Source organism: Daucus carota, chromosome 1 (genome assembly GCF_001625215.2).
Source record: "Daucus carota subsp. sativus chromosome 1, DH1 v3.0, whole genome shotgun sequence".
Lineage (NCBI taxonomy): Eukaryota > Viridiplantae > Streptophyta > Magnoliopsida > Apiales > Apiaceae > Daucus > Daucus carota.
The window spans coordinates 55,206,023-55,225,988 of record NC_030381.2 but is presented as its reverse complement, the minus strand read 5'-3'; the positions used below and the strand labels follow the sequence as shown (position 1 = coordinate 55,225,988).

Here is a 19,966-nt window from a genome sequence, read left to right as displayed (position 1 = left end):
GAGCAGGAGATGGCAAAGACGAAGACTTTGATAATCAAGAAATGATGCTGGAGTCTTTGAAAGATACTTTGATGGCGGAGTGCAGTTTCTAGGGAAGGGAATAATCAACAAAATGTTCTCAACTTTCTTACACCTTCATTTCTTCAAGTAAATTCCACGTCTGCCGTAAAGAATGGGCTACTAACAACGAGTCTAGTAACTGACGCAAGAGTTGTTAACATCAATATTGTCTATTGTGGGATTCAGCAAACAAGTCCGAACAAAAGAGCACGTAGAAAAATCTCACGAAACAGCTGGAATTTTTTGGCACAATAGGAGTTTGTGGTCATGAAATGCAGGTCCAGAAAGGTGGCATCACTGCCTAATATGACCCAATTTCAAAATTTCCATTAGTTCATGAATGGAATGAAAACAGGCCGGACATAAAATCATCTAGCACCGAATTTAAATTTTTATGGAATATTCTAAATTGTACAATAAAAAGTATCAGCAAATATGTTCTAGAAATGAAGAGCCCGAGGATGGAACTAAACAAAGCCGAATTTCTATTGTGATCAAATAAATGATGATCAGATTACTACACATGTATTAGTCTGTTCTCCAGATTGATGGTCTCAACTAACCATATTAGTCTGTCTACTAATTTGTGGATTGTAATAATATGTCACTTAGAGCAGAAGAAGATTAGTGAGAAATATCAACACTCACCTTAAATGCTTATACCAATTAAGAACATATAAAAATCAACAGCTTGTGCCTGTTGATGACTAGAAAAAAAGATAGATAAAGATATGCAAATATGTTGAAGTTTCTTTCTTCAATTATCTATGCAATGGTTCACTGGTGAAAGTCTGAGTACTGATATGTGGATTGTAGAATGGCATTCAAAGGAGTGGAAAAATAATGAATTTTGAAACATTTTGAAACTACAATAAATTTTGAAGAAAAGAGATGTAATCTCTTGGAAGAAATATACATTTTTGACCTGTGCCAACTTCAACAAAAGTGTTCAACAATGGAGTTGCCAGAACTATATACTGGACCGGGCTTGTGTTGGATAATGATGATGGGCTTGTGTTAAATATTTGAACAAAATCAATTTGTAAATCCTTTGTAAACCATCAAGTCTGAAAAATAAGCAAGAATCAGATATCCCCAGCTACTCGATAAAAAAAAAGTCTGAGAGTTCAAATTTTGTGAATGCATGTATATATGTGTGTCTGAGTATGTTGTTATTTAGTAATAAACATTTAACAAAAGAATCAATAAATCATGACTCTTCATGGCCGACGCACATATTTTTCGCCCATACCAGATAACTATGAGTACAATAACTGATACGAGAGTGTTAACATCACAAAAAGATGTTTGTATCAAAACTTAGAGCAAGTGCAGAGTGATGACTAATGCTTTTACTTCACCGGATATTTATTAGAAGAGAGCGTCTGGAAGAGACTCTGGCTCTGAAGAATTACTCTGTTATTGAATTATAAGTCTATGTTGTGAATCATGTCCTTTCCTTCAAACCCTCTCAACAAAATCTTCTTTGCTGCGAACTGAATGCATTGTGCAGCTAATCTGGTCCCTTCCTAATATAAATTTCATCATTTCAAGTTATTTTCACTACATGGGTGACAGTTAACATGACATAAAACGTTACCACAAATCTTTATCTATCGGAATTTAATCTCCATCCTCTATCTTCAGACCCAATTCCCTGGCAATGATTCCACCAAACTATTTTGGTTTCAAATCAAGTTTCCAATAATACAAAATGTAATACAAAATATGTTTCATGATACTTTATTCAAGGACGGAGTTATGACTCATGATCATCATTAGGCTTGTTCATTAGTGCATCCTCGAGAGCATCAGGCTCTGAAGAAGTTCTATAATTTCATTCCAATGCACCAGATGACTGCAGCTTGAATCCGGTTAGGTGCCCTGTATCCTCGTCGCAGCTAACTCCATCCCACATGCAGTAATCAGAATTCATGCTCCAATTCATTGTCTTTGGGGGTGAAGGGATATCATGAACATCATCTTCTTCGTAGGAATAATACTCGCAATTCCAGCCAGGAGTCCTGATTGTCAAGCTTTGCTTAAACCGAAACAGTGCAGTTTTTTGCATGTGAAAAAAGTGTACTACACTATATGTAGTACACTATATTTATTATAATACAAAAAAAGTTTTTTGTATTATATGTAGTTTACACTATATTTATTAATATATTAATTTTATCTAGAAATAATTTGTATTACAAATAAGAAGTAGCGTGACAAAAATATTAAGTTTTTTAAATTTGAAATTCATAAAAAATAAAAATAATCTAATTACTAAAATTCAAAATAATACAATAGTCTTTCTAAAAGAAATAATATGAAAATTGGACATAAATTATAAGTGTTTAGGAGAAATATTTAGTTGAAAGTACTAATAAGAGATTTATTACTAATAAGAGATTTATTACTCAAATTGGACATAAATTATAAGTGTTTTACAGCTAATTTTAAAACTCAAATGCATGTAATATCTAATACAATTGACCGATATTTTTTACAGCTAATTTTAAAACTCAAATTTCTCAATTTCTTAACCACGTTTTGCAAAAACTCTCAATAAAAAGAATTCCAAAACTTCCTCGAACTCGACTAACATCTTATATTAGTACTCACTTTAATACCACAGTACTGCTATAGTAAATGTTCATCAATTTAAAGTAGTAGCTTTTTGTAATAATTGATGCAAAACATTATCTTAAATACATTATGTATCAGGCCTTCCTTAACATTGCGTGCTGCTTCTCTACGAGTAAATCAAGTCCAATGGAAAGCATTCTCAGTAAGTTGCAAACTAGCTGATCGACAATTTCTATAACTAAGCTTCGGATACCAAATTCAGGTACATCCATTCCACAAATATATTGCTCATCTAATAAGGGGGAAAATAATATGAAGCAACGTTGTGAAAGCTGCAGAAACTGCTGGTTTATTAACTTGGCTGCTTACACCCCAGTGGTTTCAACTAACTTATGTAAATATTTTGCTCAGTTAGTTGTGGTTATACCAATTAAGAACAGATAAAATTCAACAGCTTGTGCCTGATACATATGTTGAGTGAGTCTGTTGATGACTAGAAAAACAGATAGATTAAGATAGGCAAATATGCTGAAGTTTCTTTCTTCAATTATTCATGCAATGGGTCACTGCTAAAAGTCTTCTCTCTAAAGTATATTATCACCTCTAAAACAGGGCCTCTTGTTGCCAACTTAATCAAAAGTGTTCAACAATGGAGTTGCCAGAACTATATTATTGGACCGGGCTTGCTTTGGATGATGATGAGTAACAAGTCCAGATTTTGTGATTTTGTGGGGTGAAATGATATTTGTTGGTATTTTCGGCACCGGACTATTAAATTTCTTGCAAAACTGACATATCTGATATGGAATCACCACGAAGAGATCAAGCAAATCCATACCGTTAGAGCTTACACATTCGGGTCTCCATACTAGTTACAGAGTTTTTCAGAAAAGTCGACTAATTTAAAGAACGGGTTAAATCTCAAATTGGTCACAAAAGTGAAGTCTCTATCTCACTTTGATGACTCGATTTATCGGGGACTCAGATGCATCACTATAGTAATGAATTATTACAGAAACGTTAGTTTGACCGTTGACCTGACGGAAATCATCTTAAAACTAACGTCTGTTTCTAATCTAAAAAGGTGGTATCTACGTGGAGTCCAACTCAGTTAAAACATAAAAACAGATTAAAACATATAAACAGATTAAAACATACTTAACAAAGGCACTGATGATACGGCCGAGAGATTTGAAATTTTTAGTTAAATAAAATACTAGTTCAAAGACATTTCTCCGACATGTCTCAAGCTTTTTTTTTTCTCTGTACTTTAAAATTTAAGATATAAATATAAAAAGATCAATTAATTAAAAAATACTTTTATTTTTATATAAATTTAAGTATAAATTATTCAGACATAATCTATACAATATTATTAAATAAATTTAGATATAAATTTTTAAAAAATATATATATGATTTTATTATAAAATAATAATAATCCTCCATGTTTTCTAAAGTACCTGTAAATCTACCCATTATTATATTAAACAAAATATATAGTATATCTTATGATTTTTTCCCGATCAAATATTATGTATAGTAATTTTAATGTGTGTTTTCAGAAAAATGGTCAGATATAAAGAATAAGTATAGTATATGTAATTGTTTACGTTATTTAATATAAAATTAATTTACAAACAAATATTAAATTATAAATTGTAAAAGAAACTACATAAGTTAAATTTTGATGGCTATAGATGTTAAATTCTTATTAAATATTTATATAATTTTTATACAAAAATTAAAGAATTGAAGATAAATAAACAAACAAACAATTATTTAATCAAATAAAGTACTATATATAATATACGTATATATTTTTATTAATAAGAAAATATATTTTTATTCTTGATATAAGTAGATATTTTTTCTTCGTCCATGAATTATATATTAGATTTGGCATCGGAAATTGGAAGAATGGAGATAGAATGTAAGTGTTGTTTGTTGCCAGGCAGGACAGTCAAACGGTCATAATCTAATCTTATATGTCAAAGTCATGTATGCCACGTTTTGGTTTCCGTCTATACAATTAAAAAAATTAACATATTTATAATAATTCATTACTATAATGATGCATGTGAGTCCCCGATAAGTCGAGTCACTAAAGTGAGATATGGGCTTCACTTTAGTTACCAATTTGAAATTTAACCCTTTAAAGAACTAATTAAGTATTTTCCCTAGAGTTGAGGGAAGAAGAGCAAAAATTGAAGTTTCCTGTTTCCGTGATGCTTCTTAGACCTTGTTTTCTCTGGGCAAAACCAATTCCAAAACTACCGTACAAAATAGGCTGGAATTGTGTTTTGTTTACTCCTTGACCTTCATAATGTCTTATCAAACTTGAACAATCCGGCTCATAAGTTATCATTTTCTGCCTCTCTTTAATTAATTAAGGGAAACGCTGTTCTCGTTTTGAAAAAATTGTTGAAGAAAATGTAGGATACTAGCTTTTCAACTTTCATAAACTGGAGCAGTTGAAGACCAAGACTCTAAGAGCTACTTTTGGAGCTGGAATGCAAATTTAAGAAAATGAAAGAAGTAACTTATTCTCTCATAAATTAGGTATGAGTTGTTTGTTTCACAAAAGTCTATGCAGAGGGGTCATCTTAGATAGTAGCTATCTAATTATAGTCTTTTCTCTCATCTCCAAGCTGTAGAAGAAGAAGACAGACTTTGAAAACTGAGCCCGGGAACATTTGAACAGAACTGCTTCCGAACTTCTTCCTCTGGAGAAGACATCATAATACATCTTATACATGTTATTGATCCCAATACATCTCTGAATACTTGTATCTGGAGTTCTATATTAGATTAGAAAAGAAGCAGATGGAATTTATCTATCAATTATCGAATTCGACATCATTAATTATCTAAAACTGAAAAACATAAAATAGTCCATAATCCAGCGAATCTCCCACGAACACCAGTGTTACAAACATGACTTGGGAGTAATTTTGTTTTAAGATCCTTACTGCATTGCCACCAACATCGTCAAACTGAATTCGCTAAACTTTTAAAACTATAACTAATCAAAGACTGTCTCGGTGCACTTTGTTCTTTGCTGTGGAAAAACGAGCATTCTTTTGTGATCACCAGGTCCTAAACTATTATCTATCTAAAAGCCAAATGTGACACCGTTTTGGAATTTACATTAGTTCATGAGACGAGAACGAGTAAAGTAGAGAATCCATAATTTGTTTCAAGAATACAAAGAGTTGCTAAATATGCAGTAGAGACTAGAGATGAAGAGCCCGAGCCTGGAATGAAGAGAACAGAAGTTTGAAATTGATCAATAAAGTGATGTTAGGATCAGAATGTAACATCATAAACATGACATCACGAAATTGATCCCTGTAGTAAGGAAAGAACAATTGTGAACTAAGTGGTCATGGATTTAGTTATTCACCAGAGCTGACCTGATCAGCTTATCTCGGGTTATGAGCACTCAAGAGTACTCAGATAAAGATGACCAAGCTGAAGCTCTTTGTAAATGTGTCCATCTATCCAATATAGAGTGAGTGTGCTGTTTCCTATTTTGTATGAAGAGATGATGTATTTCCTATTGAAGGTAGAATTGAATCACTAAAATGATTGTTTCAAAGATCAGACAGATCGAGCTTAGAAGAGGCAAATTCAGGGGTAGGTTTACTTCAAAATTCAAAATCATTGTGATTCATACTTGCATTTTTAATATCTACACATAACACAATGACTCAAATAATTGGCAGGAAATTTCAAATTGTAATTTCATGAAAGAAGTTGTTGACAAGGTAATCTTTATGTAAAATATGTAAGAAACAGGTGCGGAAAAACTAAATCAAATTCACTATTGAAGAACCATCAGATTTCAGCCACTCCTTTTTCTCTAGGTTCTAGTACAGCAAAAAATCATTATACCTTACTAAACCCTGATTTTAACAAACTTCATCTTCTTAATTCCCTGTCTACTTTTAAAAAATGTGCATTTGCCAGAGTGCAGTGAAAGCCAAGGTCAGGTTCTCTCTTAAAAAGTACGACGGTCAGGTTCCAATATGCAAATTTATCACAGTATATTTTAATAGATAAAAAAGGGAAATAACATTTCACAAATATTGACTTTACGGAGAGACAATTAACATGACATACAGATTACAGCAAATCTTTATTTATCGCATTTTGATCTCCATCCTCCTGATCTTGAGACCCAGTTCCCGGGCAATAATTCCAGCAAACCATTTTGGTTTTCGTGCAACCAACATCGAGTATCCAATAATAAATGCCGGCAGTACTCCACAGCCATATCCAATCACCACAGCTTTCCAAGTGAAACCACTAAAAAAGTAATCATCATCCCCATCTTCATCTTTTTCTTGCTCCTCAACTTCTTCTTCTTGGGTCATAGTATCATTTTTACACTCTTTGGACAAGGGATGTCCACACAGCCCAAAGTTACCAACGTAGCTGTTATTTTCAAATGTATTGAATTGAGACCCTTTAGGGATATGACCTCTAAGTTGGTTGCAAGACAGATTTAACATTCCAAGTGAATATATGCCTGCGATTTGCTGCGGAATTTCTCCTTCGAGCCGGTTAAATGAGAGGTCTAGTGACTCCAACATAGACAATTTTCCGACTGAGGATGGTATTACTCCTGTGAGATGATTGTGCGACAAATTAAGAAATCTGAGTGCCACTAGATTTCCGATGGATTCAGCAATCTCTCCTTCAAAATTGTTCCTCGAAACATCAATGGTTGTGAATATAGTTAGAATTTTTACCAATTTAATCTTTACTCCCTTAATTACTAGACATGTTGAATCACTGTAATAAGTGTTGTCCCCCATATAACTACGCTCCATTTTATTCACTTCACCATTCTTCATAGCCTTGAAGCTTTTGAAATAAATGGCAGGCAATGGACCAGAAAACTCATTGGACGAAATATCAATGATTCTCAAGTTGAGAAATGGGCGTTCAACCTTAGAACTCGTGTTTATTATACCATGAAATCTATTTGATCTCAGAACAAGAACCTGAAGCTTTGGAAGACCTTCCAAACATTGTGGAAATGTATCATTGATTTGATTACTTCCAAGATCAAGAAGCTTTAGGTATTCAAACTCCGCAAAAGAAGAAGGTATTCTTCCTTGTAAATTATTTCCATTCAAATTTATGGTTTCCAGACTACGGAAATTTGACAAGGTTGCTGGAATGTTGCCCTGAATTTTATTCATCCGCAGATCAAATACCCTAATGGAAGTCAATTTTTTTGAACAATCTGGAAGTACACCGCTCAAATTGTTATTGGACAGATTTAGAATCTCAAGATTGCTTGAATCACAGATGAAGGCGGGCAACGATCCATTTAGCATATTAGAATGGAGATCAAGATATATGATATTATTCCAAGGTAGTTGCTCAATGCCGCCTATTAGTCTGTTGTGGGAAACATTCAGATAGTAGTACACTGACCCCATCCAAAGTGGAATTTCCCCATCAATATCATTGTTTGATAGGTCTACCCAAAATAGCGAGGTCTTTGCATCTTTTGAAAAGTGTGCAAAGTCTTTAATCTTGCAAGATGACAATCCCAATTTTCTAAGCTTTGGAGGGAGTGTGTCCAAACTTGCATTTCTCACTGATAGACTGTTGTGGGAGAGATCAAGACTATCCAGGTACCGAAGGCGTGAAAACATATAATTAAAATCCAAAACACCACTGAAATTGTTTGATGAAAAGTCTAGCTCAGTGAGGTTCAAAAGTTGAGAAAATGATTGTGGAATGGGTCCACTGAGTTGATTGTTTTCGCAAATAAAAGTACGAAGTTGCGACTTGGAGGGATCAAATTCATATAGTTGACCTGTGAACCCATTAAGTCCCAGATATAACTTTTCCAGCGATGGATGGTGAAAAAACCACTGGGGAAGTGATCCGATGAACTTGTTATTAGAAAGGGCGAGAAGTCTTAGGTTTGTAAGGTTTGCTAAAGATGTTGGAATTGGGTCATGAAGATTATTAATAGAGAGGCCCAAGTAAGTAAGTTGACCAAGGTGCGTGATGGATCTTGGTATCAGGCCAGACAAATTACACATGTAGAGTTGCAGACTGCCTAAGGACTCCAGAAAGGCTATTGAATCAGGTAGACCTCCAATTATGTTGATACTTGAAAGATGGAGGTGTTGGAGAGTAGCACTACTTCCCCACTTAACTTTGGGTAATGTAGCTCTCAGGTCGTCATTATATGCTAAATCAAGTACTTCCAAGTTGGGAAGGTGGAAAACCTCCTGGGGTACTACTCCGTGTAGACCATAAGTCTGCCCAAGGTTAAGAACTCTTAAAGAAGAAGAGATATTAACGGGCAAAACAGAGGAAATGTTAACCCCTTGAAGATTAAGCACTCTGAGATGAGTTAAATTCTGCAATAGTGATTTAAACACGTCATCTTCAAGTTTAGCACTATTTTCATCTGTGAGATCAAGTGAGACCAGTTTATACAAATGAGAGATTCCTGAGGGAACTCTCCCTGATAATCCAGTATAAGAGAGGTTGAGATGCGTCAAACCTTTTGCAAAGAAACCAAAGTCTCGAGGGAATTTATTGGTGAGAGAAAAGTTGTTTTGTGAAAGGTTGAGGAACTGGAGATGAGAGAGTTGGAAGAGCGTGCTGTTAGGAAGTATAGCTCCTTCCAGCTGACTGCAACTTAGATCCAGTCCGATTACATTCCCCGTCTTGTGGTCACAGCTAACTCCCTCCCATGCACAGTGATCGGAACTCATGCTCCAATTCATTGTCTTTGGGTGTGAAGAAATACTATAAAAGTTGTAAAAATTGTCAGCATAGAAGCAATTTGTAGGAATACTAATTGTCAAGCTTTGCTTAAAGCGGAACAATGCAATTTTCTGCATGTTAGGACTTAATGAAGTAACTAGGTGGTGTTGCAAGAAGATGAGCATCACAACAATTTTCAAAAAACAGGTGATGAACATCCTCATCATTATCATTTCTGCTTTGAACCAAGATCAAGATGTTGAAAATTGAAAGTTGATGTTATGCAATTTGCAGAAATGGAAATAAATGGTTCAGTTCGGTGAAATTCCAGAACTAGAGAAGTGTTTGTGCCTGGACCTTGATAATGAACTTACTACCATCTTATACTAGTAGTGATGTCTAATACTATGACAATAGTGTAACTCTGTTTGTTAATTATCAGTACCCCATAGAGAATGATCTTCGAACCAGGTTCGTAGTTAGGTGTAAAATATTTTCCATTTTCAAAATTGTAGGGCTGAAATAGAAACAAAGACCAACATGTTAGTAATGTATTTATCATGTGTGTGTATTGTTGCAAATCAAATTTCTAAGTTACAGCTCATATATTTACTATGTTTTCTAGAAAGGTGATGAGGACAAGACAGAAAGTGAGTGTTTCTTTAGGCCAAGAATTTTTATATTACTACATAACTACGTTCATGCATGTATGTTGGCAAGAGACTTCAGAAAACATATAAAGAATTGAGTAAAATGTGATGAGAAAGAGATCACCTCATGCTTTTGCACATTATTTTTAAATTTTTTTTTTGAATAAATATAAATGTTAAAAAAAATCAAAATATTTTTTAAACATGATATGTAAAGTAGGTTTGCATATTAAAATGAATATAGACTACTGTTAAGCTAAAAGCATATATATTAGTGCTCCATGTACATAATCTTTGCTCTGTCGGTCTAGAACTCTAGAAGTACCAAGGCATAAATGCATTACACATGACTCTACATGTATCAGATTATGAACTACTTCAATTTTGAGCTAGATTGCAAGTATTTCCCGGCATTTATTCTTTCTTCAAGACAAGATTGCAGTTTTGAAATTGAAATAATATAAATCTGCAAATCTTCTACTCTCAAATTCTCAATATAAAACTAAATAATATTAGTATAATATTTATATTTAATAAAAAAATGTGTAATTTAAAAAAATGTATCTAACATATTTTACATGCAAAATTTGCAGTTTAACTAAAAATACAAATAAAATAAAAATATTATTAAATAATATTCAACCTTCAACTTACATAATATCAGGAGATCTTTTAGAAAATGTAATAGATATTCTAATAATAATGGATTTTGATAAAAAATTATTATAAATGATTATTTGAATTTATAAAAGATTTTAAATTTAAATATAACAAATTAATTTCCAGAAAATAATACGGTATTTGATCTTATTAATTTTTAGAAATATATCCTAATAATAGGATTTTGAACCAAATAGAAAATAACATGAATAAAAATATTATTTTCTAAAAACAAAATACAAAACAGAAAAAAAATCTAAAATCAAAATAAAATATTATTATTATTATTATTATATATATATATATATATATATATTTGATTTTATCATACATCCGTGGTCAGCCAGGCTTTGAAGAAGTTTTCTACTTTCATTTCAATGCACCAGCCTTCCTCTGTCCTCTGTTGCACTAGAGACTAGAGAGAGAGCCCGAGCCTGGAATGAAGAGAACAGAAGTTTGAAATTGATCAATGAAATGATGTTAGGATCAGAATGTAACATGATAAACATGACATCACTAAAAATTGTAAAAGAAAAATATAGATGAAATGAAATATATATCATTTTACCTTTGAACAGGCGTTTTGAAGCAAAGCAATCGAAATAGAAGATGGACGAGGTTGATATTTTGTAAGATTATAAGATAAGATATAGCAGAAAACATGTTTTAGAGATGAAGATCCTGTAATTAAACAATAATCTCACATAATGTAAAACGCCAACATACATACATTCAACTGCTACATATTCTCGATCCTTAAACTGACGCAAGAACACTCTGTCATCAACAAATTTAGTATCCCTTACCAGTTTGAGATAAGCTGTTGAATGCGTTCACTGATAGCAGCGACTCTAACATGATTTAGACAAACTTCCTCACTAGTGAAATTTAGTGAGAATGGCGGCATCACTGCAGATGTGACCCACTTCTAAAATTTTCGTTAGTTCATGAAAGCAATTAAGGATAAAAAGTCCACAAAATCATCTAGTAGTCTATATTAAAAAGTTTGATGTATTGTAAATTGTACATTATAAAGAATCAGCAAACAAGTTTTAGTAATGAAGAGCCTAAGGAAGGAACTAAACAAAACAGAACTTGTATCTTTTGACTTTTATTGTAAAATGTAAAATTTAAAATGACAAAACAGATGAAGTAGTGGTTGATTCCAATGAATCTGAACCCTGCTTGTCCCATCAACTTACATGCCAAGATGTTCATGCCTCTCCAATCTGTTAACGTCCACAGGTGCAAATATAGAATTAAATGAGAGACAAATAGTACTATGTTATTACAGAATATTCAAGAATTACATAATATTATTAATGTAATTTGCATAACTTTTAAATTAGAACTGAACATATTTTCGGTTAAAATTCGATATCGAATTCAAGAAACAATGTTCAGTAATTTAATCTAAGATTTGATATCAACTTCAAACTGTATGAAACTGTATGAGCCATAGTCTGACTAAAAGACGAAATACCCAATAGATACAAACTTCGACAAAATACCCATCTCTAAACAACTTTTACATCCAACTAACAAACAAAGTTGGTCCATCTGGGTAAACTCTTCGAGATCCTATTACAATTTTACAATAACTATATCTGCTATATTAACTCTAGAAACAGGGCCTCCTGTCTGCCAGACAGGCCAAGTTCATCAAAAGTCGCTGCACTCTCACCAACACCAAAATGTCATAAGGGGAAAATGGTTCTTGCGGGAGAGAAGCTTCTTTTGATGCCAAATGTCTCTCAAGTTCCTAAGGAGAAAATAATATGAATCAATGATGTGTAAGCTACAGAGTAGAGACACGCTACATAAACACGTCGACAAGTAGGCAAATAAATCGAAGAGAGCAATTATTTTCGATCAAGCTAAATACAAGACTGATGATTAATTAATTAAATGCTTAAAAATGTGAAATGTTGAAAGTCGCCTGGTTGATCAACAAACTCAGAGCAAGTGCTGAATGATATCTATCAGAAGAGAGCATCTGGAAGCTCTGCCTATTCCTCATGCTGATAATGCTACCTTGAAAGTTAAATTACAGCTAAAAATTAATTAAATGCTTCAAATAGAATTAAAAAGCAGTGTAATATGCAATATATTTTAAAAAAGGAATATAATAAAAAATATAATTCATTATACAAAATATGTTTCATGATACTTTATTCATCACCTAGGAGTGAAAATGTTATAAAGAGGTGGTATTAGTGAATTGTGTAGAGAGGTTGATCTTACTGATTTAGAGTAAGGGCAGAGTCATGATCATCGTTATGCTTTCTCATCAGATTGTATCTTCGAGAGCATCAAGCTCTGAAGAAGTTTTCTACTTCCATTCCAATACGCCAATCGTCCCCTGTTCCCAACTTTCATGCCTCATCGATATGTCATGGGCGTCAGAGGTAATAGTATTCCTAATTTTATATCCACACATCGACTCAATCTTTCTTCTAACCTTGCTGTCTAGTGGAAGGCTTACAATTAGAGATAAAATTTGCCTCAAGAGTTCAAATTCTTATGGTCGTGCTCAGCTTCTTGCTCTGCTACAACCAATTCTACTTGAGTGCTTCGAACTAATTCAATAAATCCCCCTACAACAAAATTCGTTTCTAATAACACAAATTCACATCTTGTGGATCCCCAGCCCTCCTCTGCTACCATTGTAAAGCATCTTGTGAAATTTTATAAATACAAGTCACAGCTACACATCTCGATCCTTAAAATGACGCATGGACACTCTGTCATCTTCTATTCTATCAACAAACAACTTTAGTATCTCTACTAATTTCCGTAAGCCGTTGAATGCATTCACTGATGGCAGCGACTCTAACATGATTTAGACAATCTTCACAACTAGGGAAATTCAGGAAAAATAGCGGCATCGCTGCAAATGTAACCCGCTTTTACAAATTTCCATTAGTTCATGAAAGCGATTAAGGATAATCAGGCCATAAAATCATCTGGTACTGTATATTACAAACTTTGATATATTGTAAATTGTACATTATAAAGCATCAGAAAACATGTTTTAGTAAGGAACAGCCTGAGGCTGGAACTAGGCTCCGTCAATTTACTAACCACTTTAAACACAATCTTTACAAAACTAACCACCCAAATTTTCAATTCACAAAGCTAACCACCTTAATTCATATACATCAGGGGCGAACATGGCTGCTGAAATAATTGATTTGAGCCTTTGGCAAGGGCGAACACCACACAAAAACACCACTATGTTCGCCCCCCGTAAGGGCGAACATAGTTGTTGGCTAGCTGACTGAGGCTTACCTACCCCACACATCTATTTCTATCATTTTATGGTGTCTTGCAGTTGAGACTTGAGACCAAGGGAAACATATTTTTTGTGTCTTGCTCTCAAAACCTTATATCTGTTTATATTTATATTATCTAAAATATATTGCCTCGTTTTTTTTTTTTTTCATGTTTATGATGTCAATAAGACTAAATATAGTCTTGAGTGATCTTGTTAGATTCGTATTTATGAGTAGTTTAATACGATGAATTTTTAATATTTAATGCTAATACGAAATTTTGCAAGCCTACTACTCCCTCCTTCTCAAATTAGATGAGCCAGTTAGACTTTCGGCACGTAATTTAAGGTGCATTGACCGTCAAGTTCCGAAATTTATTTTTTAATTTTTTCTTTTGTCAACGAAAATTTCATATTTAAATTTTTATTTGCAAAAATAAAATTTTAAAAATAAATATTGTGTCTATGCGGTCAATGAAATTTTAAAATTTTCTAATATTTGGTTGGAAAATTAAGTGGTCTGTATTTTCGTCGTGATTGTTTTCTCCTTTTCAGTTTAAGTCGTATTATCGTTGTTTTAATATTCTCTATGAATAAAATTGCTCAATTATCACTTCAACTCATTATGCCAATTAAACTAAAATAAATTTACTCAATTATCACTTCAACTCATGACATTTTTAATCAATAAAATAATATTATTTCAATATTTACAAAACAACCAATTATAGGTACATTTTTTTTAAATCAAATAAACGAATTTTCAGTATTTTTTATATCTACATTTTTTTAAAAATGAAATAAACTCATTATATGTGCAAATGATACGAGGTAAATGGGAAGTTTAAAGCCCTTATATCTTCACCCTTGGGAGGGGCGAACATATAAATTTTTTTAGTAATGTTCGCCCTTGACAGGGGCGAACATATAAGGGATTTCATGTAATGTTCGCCAAGGATTTAGGGTGGTCAGTTTTGTGAAGTGAAAAAAAGGGTGGTTAGTTTTGTAAAGAAGTTGTCCAGGGTGGTTAGAAATTGAAAGGAGCCCTGGAACTACACAATACAGAACTTGTCCATGGAACTTGTATCTTTTTGACTTTTATTATAAAATGTAAAATTTAAAATGACAAAGGATGCAAAACAGCTGAAGTAGTGGTTGATTCCAGTGCATCTGAATCTGCTTGTCCCATCAACTTACATGCCAAAATGTTCATGCCTCTCCAATCTGCAAATATAGAATTATATGATAGCAGATATTACTATATTATTACAGAATATTCAAGACCTGGGAATGTGATACAGATTACAGCAAACCTTTAGTATCGCATTCTAATTTCCATCCTCCTGATCTTGAGCCCCAATTCCCTGCCAATGATTCCAGCAAACCATTTTGGTTTCCGTGCCAGCAACATCAGGTACCCACTGATAAATGCAGGCACTACTCCACACCCATATCCAATCACCACCGCTTCCCAAGTAAAACCACAGAAAAAGTGACATTCATCCTCATCTTCTTCGTCTTCTTGCTCCACAATATCTTGTTCACACGTTTTGGACAATGGATTTCCACACAGCCCGAAGTTACCACCATAGCTATCAGCATCAAATGTATTAAACTGAGAACCTTGTGGAATATGACCGCTGAGTTGGTTGCAAGACAGATTTAGAACTGCAAGTGAATATAAACCAGTGAGTTGCGAAGGAATTTCTCCTTCAAGTTCATTGGATGAGAGGTCTAGTGACTCCAACACAGTCAATTTTCCAATCGAGCGTGGTATGTGGCCTGTGAGATGATTGTAAGATAAATTGAGATCTCTAAGTGACACTAGATTTCCGATTGATTCTACAATCTCCCCTTCAAAATGGTTCCTTGATACATCCATGGTTGTAAAAATAGTTAATATCTTTACCAACTCCATGTCTACTCCTTTAATCACCAGAGTCGTGGAATCACTGTAATAGGAACCATAATTCATATAACTACGATCTATTTTGCTTACATCACTATCCATCATAGCCTTGAAGTTTCTGAAGTATTTTGCTGGCAGTGGACCTGAAAACTCATTTTTCGACAGATCAATGATTCTCAAGCTTGGAAATGGGTGTACAATCTTCGAACTCGTGTTTATAAGACCATAAAACTTGTTTGATTTGAGAACAAGAACTTGGAGATTGGGAAGAGCTTCCAAACACTGGGGGAATGTATCATTTATCTGATTATTTCCAAGATCAAGAACGGCTAAAGAATCAAATCCAGCAAAAGAAGAAGGAATGCTTCCTTCTAATCGGTTTCCATTCAAATTAACAGTTTCCAGGTTACGGAAATTTGACAAGGTTGCTGGAATGTTTCCTTGAATTTTATTCCTCCGCAGATCCAACACGCGAAGCGAAGTCAAATTTGTATGGCAAATGGGGAGTACACCACTCAACTTGTTGTGAGAGAGATTTAGAACCCGGAGAGAGCTGGAATTACACATCAAGGTGGGCAATGATCCATTCAGCTTATTGTATTGGAGATCAAGAAATTCAACATGACTCCAAGGCAGTTGCTCAAGACCGCATATTAGTCCGTTGTGAGAAAGATTCAGATAATGGATTGGATAGAAAGGGTACCTCCCCACCGACCCAATCCAGTGTGGAATTTCCCCTTCAATTTTGTTGTTTGATAGGTCTACAAAATCGAGGAAGATGTTTGCATCTCTTGAAAAGTGAGGAAACTCTTTCATGTTGCAAGATGACAAGGCCAAGTCGTTAAGCGTAGGAGGGAGAGTGGCCATAGTTGTAGTTCTCACTGAAAGACTATTATAAGAAAGATGAAGAATTCCTAGAGATTTGAGGCCTGAAAACATTTCCAAATCCAAAACCCCGGTGAAATTGTTTGATGAAAGATCTAGTTCAGTGAGATTCACAAGTTGAGAAAATGAATGTGGAATGGATCCATTGAGTAAATTGCTGGAACAATAAAAAGATCGCAATCGTGACAAAGAAGAATGAAATTCATGTAGTGGACCCGTGAATGCATTATATGCCAGATTCAAGATCTCTAAGGATGGATGGTGAAACAACGAACGAGGTAGGGATCCAGTAAAGCTATTATTATGAAGATACAACTCAACTAGTTTACTGGAGTGGGCAAGAAAAGAGGGAAACGGACCAGTAAAATTGTTATGCTCAAGGGAAGATAGATCTGAAGTCTGCAAGGCGTGTTAAAAAAGTTAGAATTGGGCCACTGAGATTATTAGCAGCCAGGCCCAAGTGAGTAAGTTGAACGAGTTGCCCAATGAATTTTGGTATCGGCCCAGACAAATTACACTGGATCAGATGTAAACTGACTAATGACTCCAAAAAGCCTATTGAGTCAGGCATACCTCCATCTATGTTGACGCCTGAAAGTTGAAGGTGTTGGAGAGTAGCACTACTTCCCCACTTAACTTTGGGTAATGTTACTCTCAGGTGGTCATTATATGATAAACGAAGAAATTCCAAGTTGGGAAGGTGGAAAACCTCTTGAGGTACTACTCCGTGTATTTCAGTTCCCGCAAGAGCAAGAAATCTTAAAGAAGTAGAGATATTCAGGGGCAAAACAGAGGAGATGCTAACCCCTTCAAGATTAAGCACTTCAAGATGAGTTAAATTCTGCAACAGTGATTTAAACACTTCTTCTTCAAGTTTAGCCCAAGCCCTATAGTTGCGACCGAGATCAAGTGAGACCAGTTTATACAAATGAGAGATTCCAGAGGGAACTCTCCCTGATAATCCAGTACGAGAGAGATTGAGATGCGTCAAACCTTTTGCAAAGAAACCAAATTCCTGAGGGAACTGATTGTAAAAGCCGTTGTGAGAAAGATTGAGGAAGCGGAGTTGAGAGAGCTGGAAGAGGGTGCTGTTAGAAAGAATGGCTCCTTCCAGCTGACTGCAACTTAAATCCAGTCCGATAACGTCCCCTGTCTTGTCGTCGCAGCTAACTCCCTCCCATGTGCAGTGATCGGAACTCATGCTCCAATTCTTTGTCTTTGCCCGTGAAGGAATTTCGTAATATCCATCGTAGGAATAGTACTCGCAATCCCAGCTAGTAGTACTGATTGTTAAGGTTTGGTTAAAGTGGAACAAGGCAAGTTTCTGCAAGTGGGGACTTAATGAAGAAGCCACTAGGTTGTGCTGCAACTGCAGGAAGATGAGCAACAAACTGATGGTGGAAAAACAGAGGATGGAATTCCTCATTTTCTATTTCCCTTAAATTTTTTTGTTTGGGATGATCTATTCAACATCTCGAGAGGCTAGCATATATATAGGAAAAAAGTGTATTTAAGATATGTTTAGTCATATTACAAAAATAAGAAGCAGTGTGAAAATATATCAAATATTTTTAGCTGTAAATTATATTAAAAATAAAAGATACCATTAATTTTAAAGTAAAAACAATATAACAATCTCTCTTAAATAAATTGGACATAATTTGTTCTAAATTTACATAACTTATGTGATGCACAGTGTTTGTAAAAATTATTAAGTTGAATACAGTAACAGGAAAGTAAGAGATTTATAAATATTATAAATAAGACAAATTTTACTATTTTTACAAATTTACTAAAATTAAAAATTTTAATATTTAAACTTGATTAATATGGAATTACAAGAGTACAAATATGATGAAGGCCAAGTTCATCAAGACTTGAGATTCTGAAGATTATGGGAATGAGTCTTTGAGATCTCCTTTCAAGATGGAATACAGTCATAAACTAATAACTGTTTAATACGTTTTAGTAGCAAACATGTAACAGAGACTTGGAATGAAGAACCTGAGCCTGGAATATTACTGAACAGGAAACTGCTATGTTCATTACAATAAAACATGAAATATAATATAAGTATAAAGAACTTTGAAGATTGAAAGATGATGCGAATCTGTCTCAGGGAGCTACTTCTGGAATGTAATTCTGTAAACTTCCTTAATTGTGGCCTGTCAAGAAATTACGGGGATGTTCAGTTAATTACACTAAGGTAGCCTGCTTCAACTAAAAAATTAGCGTGCGGTTGCTATCCCTAATTTTATCCAAACATTGTACTTTAGGTATGAATTGCTTCTTTCCATAGAGTTGATGCGAAGAGGTTATTTTAACGAGCTGATAATTCTTCTCCAATGCATATACAGACAGAGGTGTTCAAAGTGTCCAATAAGAGGGTCATTTTGGATGAATTGTAGTCTGTTTACCAATATGTGGCCTGCACTAATAGAACTTTTGGAGCATTAGAAGACGAAGAGTTTGAGAACCATAAGGTGATGGAAGTAAGTCTCTGAGACAAATCTTTAATGGTGTTAAGTGTTAAATACTATTTATAATTAGGTATATGATACTGATATGTGGGCTGTAATAGAATTTTTGAGCAGCAGAAGACAAAGACCAACACTATGAGAATTGAAAGATGATGTAGTGAGTCTTTGTGAGCTGCTTTCGGTTCTTGAATGGAACTGTAAAAATGGAAAGAAATAATTCAGTTCTGAAAATCTTCTTATACATCATTGTTTCTTTGAGCGAAAATCAACTTTTATTTAGAGCTAATTTTAAAGCTCAAATGCGTGATATAAATAATTAATACCACAAAAAAAAAAGAGAGTTAAAAACTTGTTTTCTGAAATAAAAGAAATTCCAAAACTTGATTAACATCTTATACTAGTACTGATGTCTAATACCATGTGTAAATCTAGTAATGATGTGTAAAATTGAATTTGGCCCACACAAATGTTCAGCAACTAAAGTTATAAGCTGCTTTCTTTAATAACCCCTGCAGAGGGTTAATTATTAGGGCGTGATTTCTATTCCTAATTTTGATATTATACATTTACATAATAACATTGTACATCAACTACTATAGATTGTTTCTTTCTACAGAGTTGATGTAGTATGTCTACTAATATGTGGCGTGCAATATAAGACGAAGAAGAAGACTTTGAGAATCAGAAGGTGATGGAAATTAGACTTTGAGAGCTACTTTGAT

The 19,966-nt window shown here is 34.0% G+C and overlaps 1 protein-coding gene and 1 pseudogene across 1 annotated transcript; both read right to left on the bottom strand.

The window, feature by feature from the left end:
• Positions 1 to 6,784: 6,784 nt before the first annotated feature.
• On the bottom strand, positions 6,785 to 9,406 carry LOC108225249 (receptor-like protein 7). Its single transcript, XM_064087402.1, has one exon. It carries the CDS (start codon positions 9,404 to 9,406, stop codon positions 6,785 to 6,787), a length of 2,622 nt encoding a protein of 873 aa, XP_063943472.1.
• Positions 9,407 to 14,787: 5,381 nt separating this feature from the next.
• On the bottom strand, positions 14,788 to 18,249 carry LOC108204397 (receptor-like protein 33; annotated as a pseudogene).
• Between the last annotated feature and the right edge of the window lie 1,717 nt (positions 18,250 to 19,966).

What these genes read in the sequence shown, in the direction of transcription:
- LOC108225249 (XM_064087402.1), bottom strand. Translation starts at nt 9,406, where the DNA reads ATGAATTGGAGCATGAGTTCCGATCACTGTGCATGGGAGGGAGTTAGC.